At 39.9% G+C, this 18,395-nt stretch overlaps 1 protein-coding gene across 6 annotated transcripts in view; it reads right to left on the bottom strand.

The window, feature by feature from the left end:
* The window catches only part of naalad2 (N-acetylated alpha-linked acidic dipeptidase 2), a 22,228-nt gene extending 3,833 nt beyond the window's left edge, over positions 1-18,395 (bottom strand). The window contains exons 1-18 of one of the 6 annotated variants that reach the window (XM_028961746.1): positions 18,282-18,395; positions 17,135-17,240; positions 16,529-16,715; positions 12,785-12,886; positions 12,095-12,220; positions 9,958-10,144; positions 7,342-7,435; positions 7,094-7,189; positions 5,596-5,681; positions 5,398-5,517; positions 4,854-4,936; positions 4,006-4,069; positions 2,783-2,850; positions 2,591-2,682; positions 2,378-2,468; positions 704-763; positions 499-613; positions 92-173 (exon numbers count right to left, since the gene is read on the bottom strand). In XM_028961746.1, coding sequence (XP_028817579.1) covers positions 92-173; positions 499-613; positions 704-763; positions 2,378-2,468; positions 2,591-2,682; positions 2,783-2,850; positions 4,006-4,069; positions 4,854-4,936; positions 5,398-5,517; positions 5,596-5,681; positions 7,094-7,189; positions 7,342-7,435; positions 9,958-10,144; positions 12,095-12,220; positions 12,785-12,886; positions 16,529-16,715; positions 17,135-17,240; positions 18,282-18,369 — 1,847 coding nt within the window. In that variant the 5' untranslated portion in view covers positions 18,370-18,395. Of the gene's footprint in view, positions 1-91; positions 174-498; positions 764-2,377; positions 2,469-2,590; positions 2,683-2,782; positions 2,851-4,005; positions 4,070-4,853; positions 4,937-5,397; positions 5,518-5,595; positions 5,682-7,093; positions 7,190-7,341; positions 7,436-9,957; positions 10,145-12,094; positions 12,221-12,784; positions 12,887-16,528; positions 16,716-17,134; positions 17,241-17,853; positions 18,102-18,281 lie in introns of those variants that run through there. The other 5 variants (XM_028961744.1, XM_028961748.1, XM_028961749.1 and 2 more) reach the window with 5 other exon arrangements.

Raw genomic sequence — 18,395 nt, 5'->3', positions numbered from 1 at the left:
CGAATAACAGACTACAGTAACATAATGATCTCGCTGAAGTTGTAATACTTTCTGAATGTATTTAGGGTTAATGTGTGTACATTGGCCCTACTTGTATCTGTCCAACTCGTTGAGGCGTTGGTGAAAGGCTTGAGCAGCGCTGGTGAAGTTTTTTACAGCATTGAGAAGAGAGTCTGAAAAATAAGACAGTTAAGTAAGCCCATGAGGTCAACTCTGTGGTGATCAGCTCACACTGAGGAAGTAATCACCTGCATTGACAGAAAAGGTGCCTGTGTATGCAAGAGGATTGTATATTTGCAATTTTTTTAAGGACTGCCTGACAAATCTGCCTGTAAATCAGCTCTGTGCCATATACACTAGTGTCAAAACTGTTTGACACTAGTCCCAGACCAAAAGAAAATTTCAATGAATTTCTCCATACAAAAACAGTCTAGAAACAGGTTGGAAAGGTTGTGTATGTGTGCATGTGAGAGAAATGTCAAGAAGCACAAAACTAACCAAATGAGACATTATATCGGCTGATAGCATCAGGGTGCCGGTTTGCAATGGCCTCGATGTTGAGTGTGTATTTGTGGAGGGCAGCACCATACTCCACACAGTCCAGTGGGAGAAGCTGAGAGTCAGAAAGCTGAAATATGAGACCAGCCCTCACTCGAGCCACTGCCTGAAGCCTCCGGAAGGATGGGTCATAAAAACGCTCTACCAGCTCGAATGTCTCATACACGCTGTGGTAAACTGGGTAACTGCTGTACCGTTCAGTCTTCTGCTCACATATATAGGAAATAAGTATTAAAAACAGACAAAACACAGGGCATGGTCATACACAGCACATTTAGACTGCACTCATACAGCAGGAAGGAAGTCCATTTTCCTTCAAATTCATAGAATATTCTTACACACTGGACACTATGCACATGAACCAAAGTCTTGTTAAGTCTGTTAAAAGTGTTTGCAGTCGTTACACCACTTTGACATTTGAATATATAAGTACTTGCCTGATTATTAAAAACATAATTAAGACACCTCATCAATCAAATATTTTCTCCAAATTTATTAAAAACTTTAACTGTATATAAAAGCCATTTATACATCTGGTAAGGTTTTAAATAAGACCCGGGTTCAAATCCCGCTTACTACCATTGTGTCCCTGAGCAAGACACTTAACCCTAAGTTGCTCCAGGGAGACTGTCCCTGTAACTACTGATTGTAAGTCGCTCTGGATAAGGGCATCTGATAAATGCTGTAAATGTTAATGTAAATAAAAAAAGGTTAACAAAATATGACAATACAATCTGAAATTCACTGTGAATTTGTGAAATCAGTGAACTCACTGTGTGGTCTATTACGACTCTTTCTGCTACAACTTCTGCTATAAATATCTGCCTAAATTTGTCCATCACCTCTATTTGCCCTGTTAAGAACCCTTCCCATTGGTAGTCCCCTACCATCTCCCTTCACTGATCAGTGGCTAGATGTGCCATTTTTTTATACTGGAAGATCCCCACCTCCTTCTCACTCCCGAAGGATAATAGAAAAAAAATCTACATCTTAATTTGGCCTTTATTTGTAGTCAATGACAAACATTTGACCATGTTTTTTCCAGAAGGACACATGGAAAAGAGAGGGACTGGGGAAGTGAGGAAAATGACATTTGTTTTAACCAGTGGGATCACATTAATCTGTACCCATTACAAACCATTAAATTAGGGCCATTGGTGGCCTAGTGGGTAAGGAAACCCGTAATCAGAAGGTTGACTGTCCCCACGAGGGGCGAAAATCCCTCATCATTGTTTGGGGGGACATTACATTTTTCAGGAGTAATTCTTGAGGGGGACATTAAAACAACAGCTTTTATCTATTGTTCTTTATTAGTCCATATTCTACCTGTCTACAGGTTTTTGGGTGCTCTTTCTCTCTTAACCCAGCGTTTATATAAACACATCATGCTGCTTAAGATAACAATATATGTTGTCTAAGTGAAACATGCCAGATATCTCACAGGAGCTGAACTGTAGCTTTATGTGTCCTGTGTTGTGCTTGTTGAACAAAAGTAGTGATATATAATAACTCCAGGTGCCACTCTGCTCTGCACCTCACACCGCACTCTGGGTGCAAGCAGCAGCAGCCCCTCCCATCGGAGAAACAGATTGTTGGACGGAACCACTGAGGATTAAGCGGGGTGTGTGTGTGTGTGTGTGTGTGTGTGTGTGTGTGTGCAAATGTGTGTGTATGTTTTAACTCTGAAACAGAGTTTTTTTTTGAAGTAGCTCAACTTGTATTGTATGTTCAACAAACATGAATATATTGTTCAAATAAAAAATATTTTGTGTTTTATGTGGTTTTGGGACATATGTATGTCAGGGGTAGAATATTTCACCGTATTCTTTGTGTATCGAGCCCGTCCTGCTGCAATCCCCAGTCTGATGAAGTAGGCCTCAAAATCACTGCCTGAGCCTAGTTTGCTGATCCTGTGGAGGATAAGTGCTAACAAAATCACTGCCTGAGCCCAGTTTGTTGGGCCTGTTGAGGATAAGTTTTAACAATATCCATCTTGGAATGCATGTAGTATATTTCACAGAATTATCTGTACCTGGGTGCATTCCGTTCATTTGTCCAGTTGTCTCGTTTGTGCCAGCTGTCATACAAAGTCATGGTCTCCTCACCCGGCTCTGGACTAGAAATCTACACACACACAAAAAAAAAACACTGACTATATCTGGTGTATTGAATGTGTGTATGTGTGTATGTGTGTGTGTGTGTGTGTGTGTGTGTATGTGCTCACCTTTTTTGTGATGTCATAGACTAGAGTGTGTAGGGAAGGAGTGCAGTCTACTCTCAAAGTGTACATACCTACACACACACACACACACACAACAGATTTTATTCCACTTGCAATGTCTAATTGTTCGGTACATCATTTGTTTCTGTCATAGGTGTGGGATAAACAAAAGGGACACACAAAGGACAGAGTTCACCAAAAACACTTACACATTCCTTTAGATAGAAACACAAACAGCACAGGGAAAGACAAGACATGTGATTCCAGCTTACATATACAATCATATACTATACAACATTATGACCACTGGCAAGTGCAGTAATTAGCACTTATTGGCTTGTGTGTTTGAAGCAGAAAAAATGGGTAAGTGTAAGAATTTAATCAAATATCATGAAAACCAAAACATAATTGTAATGTCTAGATGTCTGGATCATAGCATTTCCAAAACATGTGGGATATTCCTGGTAAGTTGTTGTGACTTAAGAAAAATGTAAAATGAAGGAAAGTAAACCAGCAAAAGGGGTCATGGGTAGACTCACTGGACAATGTCACTGATGCAGATGGGGAGCAAAGGATAACTAAGTTCTAGAATCCAACAGACCAGCTACTGTATCTCAAATTACTGTTTCAGAATACTGTGATCAGAATTGGATCACAAAGCAATGGAAGAAGGTGACCTGGTTTGATTAATCATATTTTATTGTAATAAAATCTAGATTGGAATGGCACTTCACTATTTATTAATAAACAATGAGTAAAATATTAGTCAAAGAACAATTTGAGTTCTCCATTTTCCATGAGATGACACTGTCTTAATTACTGTGTGTGCTGCAAAAAAATCTCTCACATTTGGTCACTGTTCTCCCACTCCATTTGCATTTTGATCCTCTGTTTGTGATAATGGCATCACAAAAATGTTGCATTTCATGTGCGTTAATGTCAAACACTTAACTATAGAATTGTCTTGTTGGGTCCATGCCTCAAGAGGTCAGAGTTGTTGTGATGACAAGTGTCATCTCTACTCTATATTAGGGGGGTGGTCGTAACATTATGGCCTATAAATTGACAGAGTGAAAGCACCCGACAGGGGGTGTGGTGAGATGCCCGTATGATCAGACGGAGGTGACCATCAGGCATTGGGATGACAGCTTCTAACATTTGCTTCATAGAATTTAATTGGATATATATTAAGTACATTTGGTACACACACACATCTGATCTCTTACCCTCAATGGAAGAGTCTGCGTTGATGTAGGCCACAGCTCTCTCTTGCAAAATTTTGGCATTTTCCTACAGAGAGTACATTTTACATTTACAGCATTTATCAGACGCCTTTATCCAGAGCGACTTGCAATCAGTAGTTACAGGGACAGTCCCCCAAGAGCAAAATGTGTCTTGCTCTGGGACACAATGGTAGTAAGTGGGATTTGAACCTGGGTCTTCTGGTTCATAGGTGAATGTTAAAGTTAAAGTGAAGTGATTGTCACATGTGATACACAGCAGCACAGCACACGGTGCACACAGTGAAATTTGTCCTCTGCATTTATCCCATCACCCTGAGTGAGCAGTGGGCAGCCATGACAGGCGCCCGGGGAGCAGTGTGTGGGGACGGTGCTTTGCTCAGTGGCACCTCAGTGGCAGCTTGGCGGATCGTGATTCGAACCAGCAACCTTCTGTTTACAGGGCCGCTTCCTTAACCGCTAGGCCACCACTGCCCCGAATGTGTTACTCACTAGGCTACTACCATCCCGTAGAGTGATTGACTTCTGACTTTGAAATCTAATTATGGACAATTGTTTGTTTTATTCTGTGCTCATGAAGCCAAACTGAGTCATTTCTACTTAATCACAGAGAAACAATCTGAAGTGAGCAGCCTGAATATAGTGTTAGTTAAAGTGCTACAAGATGGAGACTGTCTCATATACTATAACAGCAAGGAATGTGAGGTAAGACCCTTTTTTGAAGATGGCCTTGGCATATCTGTGAGGGAGGTAGACCTAATAATATAGCAAAGACAACATATACAAGGTAAGAGTTTTAAAAATAATTAGGGCCTGTGTGTGTGTATTGTAACCTCTGCCCATTCTGTAGATCCCAGCAGGCCAAACTCTTCAGCATCCCAGCTGGCAAACACCAGAGTCCTGCGGGGCTTCCAGCCTACCACATACAAATCATATTATTGTAGTTGGACCAGACATTAAAAATGTAACCTTCAGTAACATCAAGCCAATGCAATCGGTACTGAACTTTTCTCTTCTCATAGACTTCTTTACAGTGAGATGAGATACAGTGTTTTGGGATTTTTATGAAAGTGAAAGGATTGTCATTGTGAAACACTGCAGCACAGCACACGGTGACACAACGAAATGTGTCCTCTGCTTTTAACCCATCACCATTAGTGAGCAGAGAGCAGCCATGAAAGGCACACGGGGAGCAGTGTGTGGGGACAGTGCTTTTGCACCTCAGTGGCACCTTGGCGGATAGGGATTTGAACCGGCAACCTTCTGACCGGCAACCACTAGGCTACCACTGCCAGGTTGGATACAATTAGACCAGGTTACATGACTTTGCACTACTGACCATTCCTTTGGACTACTGCTGTGTTTGCATGTATGCACCTTTTTTAACCAGAGTTCCAACACTCCGTGCGATCTCATGAACCACTGCGACCCCAGATGTGGGGTCAATTCCTCCAAAAACCCATGCATCACGATGTCCTCCCAAAATCACATACCTGTCTGAGAAAAACACACACACAATTGAATGTTATTACAGTTAATCTTGCTGGGCAGAAATTTAATTGCAGAGTAAGACACCTGGTTCCACAGCCCCTCGTATCCGACCAATGACGTTGTATATCCGGGTTACCTGGTTACTGGTGTAGATGTTCATTCGCACTATCCTGTGAGGGGCAGAGATAGAAGTCCTTTTACACATCAGACTACAGCTCCCTATCTTGACTGTTATAATCCCTTTGCAAAATACTGAAAAAAACAAGACCAGAGTGTAAAACTGGGGAGAGTGGAGTAAAAAAACTCTCTCTCTACACACAAAAGCACTGTATTCAAACCACTCCAACTTGATGTTACCTGGCAGAAAGAGGCATTGCACAATAGAGGTTAAAAGGATGAGCAGTTTCTAATTTATTAACACCAGTAAATTATTATTGCAGTTACATGTGAATATTGTATGTAAAAAGGAACCAATGTTACAGAAAAAAACAAGATGAAAAGAAAGAGTAAAGGGAGAGAGAGAGAGAAAGAGAGAGAAGCCATGAGGAAAAATAGGTAAAATAGGAAAGACTCAGTTACTGACGGGAAAATTTCCCTCAGCTTCCGATAGAAAAGAAAATGAAAGTCCCCAACCACAAGTGAAAAATCCTTTATACATTTGGCCCACAGGAAGTTGTCACCAACCAATCAGAATGTGTTGTTTCTGTCTTGTCCTGCCCCCGTGGTCTCCCGTCTGGGGCAGACAAAGGCAAGGTGGGGTATCACAAGAACCTGAGGCAGTTATTTTACACCTCTTGCCATTTGACAAAGATAAGGAAAACGGAGGTGTTGAATCTCCATGCAAAACAAAAGCACAGAAACGTAATGTTCCTGCGACGTCCCATCTTACAAGAGCAAAAGAATAACAAGAAAGAGATGTCATAATGACACTGGTGAGGCTGATGGCCATCATAGCTGCTGCTTGTTTTATTTAGTAGAACAACTTCTACTTTGTTAAATCACACATGACAAGCATACATGTATATGCACTGGAAAAGGTTTTCATAAGCGATGAATCAAGGATAGGAATAAGACAAGCACACCATCCAGGTTTTGGGAATGGGCAGGGTTACTGGATGTGAACGCGATGCCTGTGATGATCCCTTTCTAAGCAAACTATCCCCACATGCTTCAAACTGTCTATTATAGTCCCTGCAGAAACTTCAGCCCAGCTGCATAAATAACTATTGCCCTATAGTCTTCATGCTGCGACCTGTTAAAACAATATTTTGCATCTACAGTTTTCTGTCCTATGTCAAGGTGGCATAAAATCTACAAAATTCATAGTTAGGTTGTGAAATGCAAAAAATCGGTTTGATATTAAGAACCAGCTGGGCTGGCAGCAAAATAGAACTCATTAAAAAAAGATTTATAGTACATGTACAACATATATTTCAATAAAGATGGTAGCACTATTTCTTCATGAGAACAAGCAGACCGTTATACTGAACTGGGAATTAGTTCAGAACAGCATGACATTCCTTATCCTACATTGTGTGTGTTCATCTCAGCGGGTAAGTGGTGCAGGAAACCAGATTCTTACTGTTTGCTGAATTCTCCTTTGTAGCCGGGCCCAATCTGATAAGAGATGTTTAAAGCACCCTTCCAGCTGTCTGGTGGATGTGGCCCACCCATGTTTCTGCAGCAAGACAGAGGAAAAAGGCATTTAGTGCGAGATGGACCTAAAATTGCTGGTGTCTTCCTCTTGTAAGTCGTTTTGGATAAAACTGTCTGCCAAGTAAATTAAACTAAAGTAAAGTAAAATGTCAATAGGATTTATAGCTCACTCACGTCAGGAGATGGACTGCATCGCTATATCCGATTGGATGGACTGGAATCTTAGGAAGTCCTACACCCTCATCTTGTTCAGCTCTGTAAGTGTATTCTGATGGATATAAAAATCAACAAATGTTGGTGTGTGATATGTACAGTATGGCAAAACATTATGTCAGAAATCTTTTTTTAAAAGTATCTTTATTAAAGTTTTTCAGTAAGAACAACAAACAAAAAGCTCAGTCATGACACAACCAGAGAGATATATTGTCTCAGAAAGCATGCTCCTGCAAACCCCCTTTTCCGAAGTCCTGCCCCAAGTAAGGAGAGGCCACAAGCATATGCTGAGAAATAATAACACACCCCAGTTATAAACCTTAAAGTATATTAACCTGGACCAGTAGATCTAAATACAAGAAGTATGGTTCCCAGGTCATGTGGAAAGCATCCACTTTAGAATGAGTTTTTTTTTTTTTTTTGAGTTTGTAATCCACGGATCTAGGGAACTAAAAAGGACACATATAGGGTCCAGGTACAATCGAACAGAGAATATGGTTATATAATTCTTCCACAATGCATTTCCAGTAACATTGACTTGGATAGATTTGGTTCGATTACATAGAGGGATAGATGTTGCCTGAGACCACGCCTCTTCCCATCAATCATCAATATAAATACAGAGATCCCACTCCCAAGTCTGTTTAGTAGATTGTGAATTAAGGCATAAATTAAGGATTAACACATTATAAAAGGCAGTGACACATTTACTAGACAATTGGGAAGACACAGCCCTCTCCACAAGAGAGATGATGTTTTGAGAAAGTAGCGTTGTATATCTGTAAATGAAATGTCTCACTTGCAAGTATCTATAAAAAAATTTTTAAAAAACTTTTGTTGCAGCTGTTGAAATGTTAATAGGGTTTGACCATCCAGCAAATCTCCCAGCCTCGACAGTCCCACAATGTACCACCTCATAATCCATGCAACCCTGCAGAAACTCAGGATTATTTAAATGTGGGTAAGGGGAGATGTTATGTTATGTTAGACCGGCCCTCCAAAACTCGAATAGACCTCCATGCTTGGACTGAAGGACTGAATAGGGTTACAGCAAATGTCCTTAGCAATGTCAAAGTTGTTTACAAAGTTCCATAAGAGGTATTTGGACCGGGAGGACTCAATATCTAACCTGAGGGAACTTGGATCAGATATGAACCAATCTGCTATCACCTTGAGATGTACAGCAAGTTGATAGAGTCTAACATTAGGAACTTCTAGGCCTCCTGAGACAATCATCTGTAATTTTAAGTCGAGGTTTCCTCTTGTTCCAAATAAATGAACTTAGCCAGCTGTTTCACTTAAAAAGATTAGCAAGGTCTGTAATTTTCATAATAGGCACACTTCAACTGTGAGGCAGAATGTAAAAAAAAAAAAAGCATATTGTATGAGTTTTAAAGAATTTATTTGTATATACAGGGCTATTTAAGCACCTAATCCATAACCTCTACAATATTTGGAATGCAGGAAGTGGAGGTTTGTCTACCCTTTTTCTTATTCGTGCAGATAAAGTAACAAAGAAGGTTATGCTTTACAAATTTACAGTCTGATCAAACTATATAAACATAAAAAAATCAAATATACACACACCCTGTTTCAGCTGCCACTGAAAAAGTAAAATATTTACAGTAATTCATCATACCAGAGAATCATATTTCTCACCGTCTTAGAGTGAGACATAAGAGTGAGATATTAAAGTACCTATCGTCTTGAAGGGGAACTCCAGCACATTTGAACTGATATTCTACTATTACATTACTGCTATCAGCAGACAAAATATGAAAGAGCTTGCTCCTCCCCTAGTGGATATTGCACACAGGGCACAAACTAATGAAGTGACGTAAAAGGTGGAGCGCACAAGAAAATGTGTCCTCTGCTTTTAACTTATCACCCTTGGTGAGCAGCAGGCAGCCATGATAGGTGCCCGGGGAGCAGTGTGTGGGTACTGTGCTTTGATCAGTGTGACCTCAGTGATTACAACCAGCAACCTTTTGATTATGGGTCTGATACGTGCCAATAGGTTGGCCAGGATTAAGTGTGAGAGGCTGAAACCTAGTGAAGACCTGTAGGAATCGTTTGACTTCTGTTATTGGAAAGAGATGAGCTTTTGCGATTGACCAAATACTTATTTTCTGCACTATTATACAAATAAACTCAATACAATCATACAATGTGATTTTCAGTTTTTATTTCATTGTTTCTCTCACAGTTGAATTGCACCTATGTTTTTGCCCCACTGTATAACACACACATATATAATATATAATGTGTGTGATTATATTAAGCATATTTACTAACAATAATCAGGATGTGGGAAATTTACAGTTAAGTCTAAAGACATGTTTTAGTTAGATAGCACATATAATAAGAGTATGTAGTATCTGGAACAGCAGTGTTCCAAAAAGATAAAATAAAAAATAAGCCAATTATGCCTATTAATAAAACTGTATTTATTCATTCAGTCATAATGCAACATTTTCCTTTTGGCTTATGCAATCACCACAGCAAAACAGAGATCTTCTTGGACAGTCAGGTCTAATTTTTCTTTTACATCACATATTTTAGCAAATATGGTCTCACCTTTGGCAGGATACCCAGGCGTAAGAGGGTCTCCAGCTCCATTTAGATTTAAGACATTGCCCCTCTGAGCTCCTCTTCCTGGGAGGTTCCAGCCGCTGGGGTACACATCAACCCCTGGTGCACAGTAGTCAGCAGGGTCCGAAAACAAGATGATACCCTTAGCACCTGCCAGAATGGCATTCTTTACCTGTACACATATAAAAATATAAAATGGCTCTATAAAAAAATAAAATGGCTCCAGTAAAAAGCATTATCTGAAGTACATTTGAAGATTTTAAAGTAAATTTAAAATAAAGTAGGAACACACACTGGATGCTTGTTTACAGTAACTACAAAAATATCTAAATTACAAATGGATGTACATCATAGACAGAAAAAAATTCAAATGTCTATAACAGCAGACAAGAGTGTCTCACACTACAGCAAATTGTAAGACATACAGCGGGTACGAAAAGTTTACATGTTTGCTGATCATTAACACAAAAAAAACTGAAATATCACATTATCCTAAGTATTCAGACTCTTCGCTGTGACACTCATATATATGTTCTACACCTTCATTTGCGTCCAATTGTGTATTATTATACTGATTGAACTTGATTAGGAAAGCCACACATCTGTCTATTTAAGACCTTACAGTTCACACTGCATGTCAGAGCAAATGAGAATTATGAGGTCAAAGGAATTGTCTGATGAGCTCAGAGACAGAATTGTGGCAAAGCACATATCTGGACATAGTTACAAAAACTACTGCACTTAAGGTTCCTAAGAGCATAGTATTCTCCAAAATCCATAAATGGAAGACGTTTGGAATGGCCAGAACCCAAACTGAGCTATCGAGTGAGCCTTGTTGAGAAAGGTAAAGAAGAACACAGCTTCAGATATGCAGTCAGGAGATGGGAGAAAGTTGTAGAAAGTCAACTATCACTGCAGTCCTACACCAATCGGGGTTTTATGGCAGAGTGCCCCACAAAACCCTCTCCTCAACGACACATGAAGTCCTGCATGGAGGAATCCTGCATGGAGGGAGAAAAAAAAAAAAAAAAAAAACACACTGGAAGGACTCTAAAACGGTGAGAAAAAGATTCTCTGGTCTGATGAGACCAAGTTGCCTTAATTCTAAGTGTTGCAGCTGCAGGGACAGGACGACTGGTTGCAATTGAGGGAAAAATGGATGCAGCCAAGTACAGGGATATCTTGGATGAAATCCTTCTTCAGACTGCTCAGAACATCAGACTGGGCTGAAGGTTTACCTTCCAACAAGACAATGACCCTAAGCACACAGCTAAAATAATGAAGGAGTGGCTTCAGTACAACTCTCTGACTGTTCTTGAATGGCCTAGACAGAGCCGATTTAAACCCAATTGACCGTCTCTGGAGAGACCTAAAAATGGCTGTCCACCAACGTGCCAGATCTAGAGAGGATCTGCAAGGAGGAATGGCACAGGATCCCCAAATCCAGGTGTGAAAAAAGACTCATGGCTGTATTATATCAAAAGTGTGCTTCAACTAAATACTGAGCAAAGGGTCTGAATACTTAGGGCCACATGATGTTTCAATTTTTCTCGGTTAATAAATCTGCAAAAATGAACAATTCTGTGTTTTCCTGTCAATATGAGGAAAAATGAACTTAAAATACGAAGAAATGGATGCAATAGAACAAAGACTGAAAAATGTAAGGGGCTCTGAATAGTTTACGTACAAACTGTATATTAAACATGCACCTTAGTTTGTCTTAAATAATGATTACTGCATGATACAGGGTGGGCCATTTATATGGATACACCTTAATAAAATGGGAATGGTTGGTGACATTGAACACATTTTATAAGTAAATACTTGTAAATAACTCATGAAAGAATAAAGTTACGTTAAAACCAAACAGACCATTGTTGTTCTTGTGAAATTACCAATAAATTTGATGTGTCACATGACCCTCTTGTTATTGAAAAAAACAAAAGTTGGATCCAAGATGGCCGACTTCAAAATGGCCACTATGGTCACCACCCATCTTGAAAACTTTGCCCCCTCACATATACTAATGTGCCACAAACAGGACGTTAATATCACCAACCATTCCCATTTTATTAAGGTGTATCTATATAAATGTACTACAAATGTACATACACACACGGACCTTATTTCCTCTGAAGATTTTACCATAGCGGGCAATGACTATCTTCCCACTGCAGTTAATGCCCATGTCTCTCTCTAGCTGGAAGAAGTCTTCAGTGCGTCCATAGTTCACATATACCAGTTCTCCCTGGAGAGAAAATTCTATTTTATGTCTGTGTGTTTCATTGCTACTTTAAAACACATTTTATCCAACATGTGTATGGTAGAAAAACAGGTGTACGATCATTTGTGTGACATGAGAATATAATACACAGAAATCCATGACTGCTCTCAGATCACATATGCACTTCCTGTCAAGATGCAGCACATGAACTCAAGCTGAGTTATTCTCTGTTATTACATCACAGCTAGTGGTGGGGGTGGCACATCAAGGATTTGAGATGACGTTTGTTAAAGGTTATATATGATTAATGACCTTTCACTATTGACTGATAATAGGTCACATAGTTATAGTTGTGTTACTTAGATACAGACATACCTTGTCTGGCTACCATTACTTACATTTAATACCATTTTACTTTTAAAATATTTTGTCATTATATTTCAATCACAGGTAATTTTCAGGCAGAGGTACGCCCGTTTCATAAATCACACTTGCCATGTGACGTGCTGTTACCTTCCCATATTGTAGTTTTTACACCAAATTATAAACTTGTACTCGTAAATGAAGCCCACTGTGTATGTGTGTCACCTCAGGCTGTCCTTTAGCAGAAAATGCATTGTAGGGCGGGACAATGTCAGACACCCCTTCATAGCCTTCAGGCACAGGTTCAGTCAGTGAGGTGTTAAATATCTGAAAATAAATGGGTGCAGTAAAGTTAGAGTACAGATAATACTGCTTTACTTAAGGTATAAATGGCAATAGCACAAAATATTATATATTACAAAGGAAGTAATTTGGACATTTTCTTTGAAGAATCAATCAACTATAAGAGCTTGATTCACACTGCCAGGGCTGCCCTTTGTCACAGGTTCAGTTCATAACTTTTATGGACAGACTTTCTAGGCTCCACATTTTACCACTTGTGACATCGTTCTCGGCGGGTTCTCACTACTAGACCAGCAAAGTTTAGGGGCCAATTTGGTGCCTGTTTTTGGGCACCGGCATTACGTTTTTTTTCTGTGGGGAAGCGCGGTCCTGGTTCCAAAATTGTGAACAGGCACGGTAACCACAGCAGCATAAAATGGGTATAAATGACCTCCAAGGCCATGATTCTCAGCCACTAAAAAAAGTGGACTGCCCTCTCCAGGTTGGGAGTGATGTACTGCCTCAAGTGGAGAAATTTAAGTATCTCTCATAAGTAAGTGACAGGTGTATTGGTGTGGCATTGACAGTCATGCAGAGGATGTACCAGTCTATCATGGTGAAAAGAGAGCTGAGCTGAAAGTAAAAGCTTTCGATTTACTGGTCAGTCCACCCTCACCTTTGGTCATGAGCTCTGGGTAGTGAACCAAAGACTAAAATCGCATATATGAGCCGTGTATATTAGATTCCTCTGCAGGGTGTCTGGGCTCAGCTTTAGAGATCATTAGAGCAAAATAAAATTAGAGCAGCTGATGTGATTCGGACATGTGTCTATGATGCCTCCTGGATGCCTCTCATGGCCAGCTGGGAATTGCACCCCTGTGGCAGGTGGAGTGTCTCTGCTGGGACTGCTGCAACTACAACCTGGACTGGGATGAACAGCAAATGAGATCTGTATTGAAGACACCCACACATATCCTTTCACCCAACCCGTTGAGATGTAGTTAACATCTGACAGGTTGTGCACCTGGGGAAGCATTCAGTCAGAAAACACAACTTTTGTTCCCAGAGTTCTCAGTGCATGGCACATTAAGACAACAAATGTCTCTCAAGTTAACATGCTCCATAGAGAACAGAAAACCTCAGTTTCACATGAGGTGTTACAGATTAAACTCAAACCAGTCTGGGAAATAATCTACAAAGCATTACTGATCCATATGCAAGGCAAAGGTCAACCATAGTCAACACCTACATACTCCTCTGCTGACTTGGCATAATGAGCTGACAATGTCCACAGTACATCCCATATACAGTGGGTACGGAAAGTATTCAGTCCCCTTTAAATGTTTAATTCTTTATTATGTTGCAGCCATTTGCTAAAATCAGTTAAGTTCATTCTTTTTTTTCCTCATTAATGTACACACAGCACCCCATATTGACAGAAAAAGACAGAAATGTTGACATTTTTGCAGATTTATTAGCATAGAAAAACTGAAGTATCACAGTATTCGGACCCTTTGCTGTGACACTTATTTCTTCTGATCAACCTTCATTTGAGTCCAGCTGTGTGTGATTATACTTGATTAGGAAAGCCACATACCTGTCTACAGTCAGGTCCATAAATATTGGGACATCGACACAATGTTAACATTTTTGGCTCTATACACCACCACAATGGATATCAAATGAAACTGCTTTAACTGCAGACTGTCAGCTTTTATTTGAGGGTCTTTACATCCAAATCAGGTGAACGGTGTAGGAATTACAAAAGTTTGCATATGTGCCTCCCACTTGTTAAGGGACCAAAAGTAATGGGACAGAATAAGAACCATAAATCAAACTTATACATTTCAATACTTGGTTCCAAATCCTTTGCAGTCAATTACAGCCTGATGTCTGGAACACATAGACATCACCAGACGTTGGGTTTCATCCCTGGTGATGCTCTGCTAGGGCTCTACTGCAACAGTCTTCAGTTCCTGCTTGTTCCTGGGGCATTTTCCCTTCAGTTTTGTCTTCAGCAAGTGAAATGCATGCTCAATCGGATTCAGGTCAGGCGATTGACTTGGCCATTGCAAAACAGTCCACTTCTTTCCCTTCAAAAGCTCTTTGGTTGCTTTTGCAGTATGCTTTGGGTCATTGTCCATCTGCACTGTGAAGCGCCGTTCAAGGAGTTCTGAGGCATTTGGCTGAATGTGAGCAGATAATATTTCCCAAAACACTTCAGAATTCATCATGCTGCTTTTGTCAGCAGTCACATCAATAAATACAAGAGAACCAGTTCCACTGGCAGCCATACATGCCCACGCCATGACATTTCCAGCACCATGCTTCACCGATGAGGTGGTATGCTTAGGATCATGAGCAGTTCCTTTCCGTCTCCATACTCTTCTCTTCCCATCACTCTGGTACAAGTTGATCTTGGTCTCACCTGTCCTGGTGGTGGCAGCATCATGCTGTGGGAGGTGTTTTGCAGCTGCAGGGACAGGACAACTGGTTGCAATCGAGGGGAAAATTGATGCGACCAAGTACAGGGACATACTGGATGAAATCCTTCTCCAGAGTGCTCAGGACATCAGACTGGGCTGAAGATTTACCTTCCAACAAGACAATGACTCTAAGCACACAGCAAAAATAATGATGGGTGGCTTCACTACAACTCTCTGACCGTTCTTGAATGGCCTAGTCAGAGCCCTGATTTAAACCCAACTGGATCTGCCAGGTGGAATGGCAGAGGATCCCCAAATCCAGGTGTGTAAAACTTGTTGCATCTTTCCCAAAAAAAACTCATGACTCTATATTAGATCAAAAGTTTGCTTCTACCAAATACTGAGCAAAGGGTCTGATTACTTGGGACCATGTGATATTTCTTTGTTAATAAATCTTCAAAAATGACAACAATTCTGTGTTTTCTGTCAATATGGGGGGCTGTGTGTACATTAATGAGGAACAAATTAACTTAAAATATTACAATATTACAAATAGTGAAACTTTCCATACCAACTATAGGTTAATGTCTGAACTCATTTTGAAAAATTTATCTAAACCTGTAGAATATTAAGAAGCACACACCACAAGGCACAGGTAAAACAGAATAATCTGTTGATTAATAGCAAAATCTAAGCCTTAACGCTGATCAAGGTTCAGATACAAATGAACTATGATAGGTATATATAAAAACACTGTATGCATATAATTCCCTTTTCCCTTGTCTACAAAGCCCCTACTGATGGAGAGCTATGCATATAGTACCAGTAAAACAGGAAGTATAAATGTCATTTTGGTGACAAAAATAAAGAGTTTAAACTAGCTTTTAACAAAGCAACCATGTACATGACCAGCTTTTTTTTGTATTGGCGTACAAAAAGAGCTGCCTCCACATCAAGGTTGCATAAAGTAAATACATCAATTCAATCAATTGTAACACATAATGCATTACTTAAGACTAAAGGGAAGTAAAACCAACCCAATGATATAATATAATCAAAATAATGCTAAACCAAGAATAGTCAGTGTACTGCTGGATGGCCTTTGATAACATATTGTCAACTGAAAAAAGAAACTATTCAAATTTTAACTTTTTTTTTTTTTTTAAACAATTCAGTAAAATGCACATCCTCCAACTCTTATAGTTGCAGTGGAAAACAATTAATTTTATTAATGTGTGTGTGTGTGTGTGTGAGTGACTACCTCATTGCCAAACTGGTTGAGTATAGATATGTAGTTGGGCTGCTCAGGTTTAGGATAGGAGAGGAGCACATCATATGAAACCAGCTCCACAGAGTCCAGGCCAAACTTCTCCCACTCATTAGCAATTTCTTTAGCCAGCTTCAGATTTTGCTCTGTTCCAGCCAGATGGGGTAGCTGAGTGAACTTCCTACCATGTAAAAGGATATAATATTTTCACTAAATTTATGTACATAACTGATAGTGTTTGAGAGTTAAGGAGTGGTAGTAGACTAGATGGTAACACACTCACCAATGAAACAAAAGACCACAAAGGCACAGGTTCAAACCCCACTTACCATCATGTCCCTAAGCAAGACATTTAACCCTGTGTCTCCAGAGGGGCTGTCCCTGTAACTACTGATTGTACAGTGCTCTGGATAATGTAAATGTAAATGAGAGTTCCTGCTGTCTGATGGAACATTAATGTGCAATCATACCCTGTTCTCTTATGGAAAAAAAAAACAATTACATGGTAAACTTACTCTTTCTGAGCACTTCTGTGGAAACAACAAAAAGTCAGTTTTACAGATAAATGTCTCCAGTGTATGAGAGAAAATGTGTGTGTACCTGAGATACTGCCTGATGTTGTCAGCTTGAATCTCATTCAAAAAGTCGAGCAGCTTACTGTCATTAGCATGATCATGCTGGACACCACTGGGCCGAGCAAACCAACCTGAAATTAACAGGAAATGAAACTCTTACACATCTTTGTATTGATGATGATTGCCTCACTGAAGGAATTTCTGTATTGGTGAAATTTCTATGGTGGACTTCAATCTGTTCTTCTACTGAAACAGGCATGGTCTACAGCACAGGTTACACCTTTGTTTATCACAAACCATTATTAACATTATCAAGCTAACCAGAGCAATAAAATAGTATTAGCTTTATTATCTTTAGTTGTGTGATTAGTTAAGTTTGCAATTAAATATTCTGACGTGTTATCAAAGTTTAAATAAAACATTCTGGTCACATCCTTTAGACAGTATCACTGATCAATTGTTGAGCATGCATAGTTTTCAGTGATTAAAAAAGTTAAATATTACTATTTCGGTCAAAAAAAGCAACATCTCATTCAAAAAGACTGAAGCTTTATTTAGCCTCCTAAGGAATTCGTTCGAATCACAACTTCTTTGTACTTTACTTTTGCCCCTGACTGCTCTTTCATCTTGAGTAGTTGGAAATTGAACCTCAGCAGTATGTCTGCACAGGAAACTTTTTCACATTGATCTTCGGTCTCGAACAAATCGCAGTCTAGAACCAGCAGTTTTCTGACACGCACTCACCGACAAGGAACCCAGTGAGGAACAAAAACGCCATTCCGACCAGCGGAGCGACCCAGCGCCTACGGTCAGCCCTCATACTGCAGCTCACATTCGAGGAAGAGAGCTGGACTGCTTCACACAGCGCCCGTGTGTGTGAGAGCGAGAGACAGAGAGTTTTGAGAATACGCGCATGCTCCTAGCCGCACATGATTACAGTGCTGTAACCGCGACATTAAACTCCAACCTTTATCTTGGTTCGAGTGGAGTGGCCAGCCTGATCATTTTGGGGTGGCATACATGTCTCAAAAAAATACAAGACTATTTAACTACAACAATTCTAATATACAGCCGGTATAAAGGGAGATTTAGTGGTAAATTCTTCAATGGTCATTTGTTGTTTTTTTATGGATGTGATATACGTGTGTCTTTTGTCACGTGATGCCACTCACGTGCACCAGGAACATGGAGACGAGTGACGTGCGCACATGTCGTCGGTGATCTGTCATTGTTCGGATTTACAGACCAGCTACCATCCATGACTAACCCTGTTGTCTATTCTGTCC

The sequence above is a fragment of the Denticeps clupeoides genome, chromosome 19 (genome assembly GCF_900700375.1).
Source record: "Denticeps clupeoides chromosome 19, fDenClu1.1, whole genome shotgun sequence".
NCBI classification, from domain to species: domain Eukaryota; kingdom Metazoa; phylum Chordata; class Actinopteri; order Clupeiformes; family Denticipitidae; genus Denticeps; species Denticeps clupeoides.
Note: the sequence above shows the minus strand (reverse complement) of the source record. Positions and strands in the feature narration are given on the sequence as shown.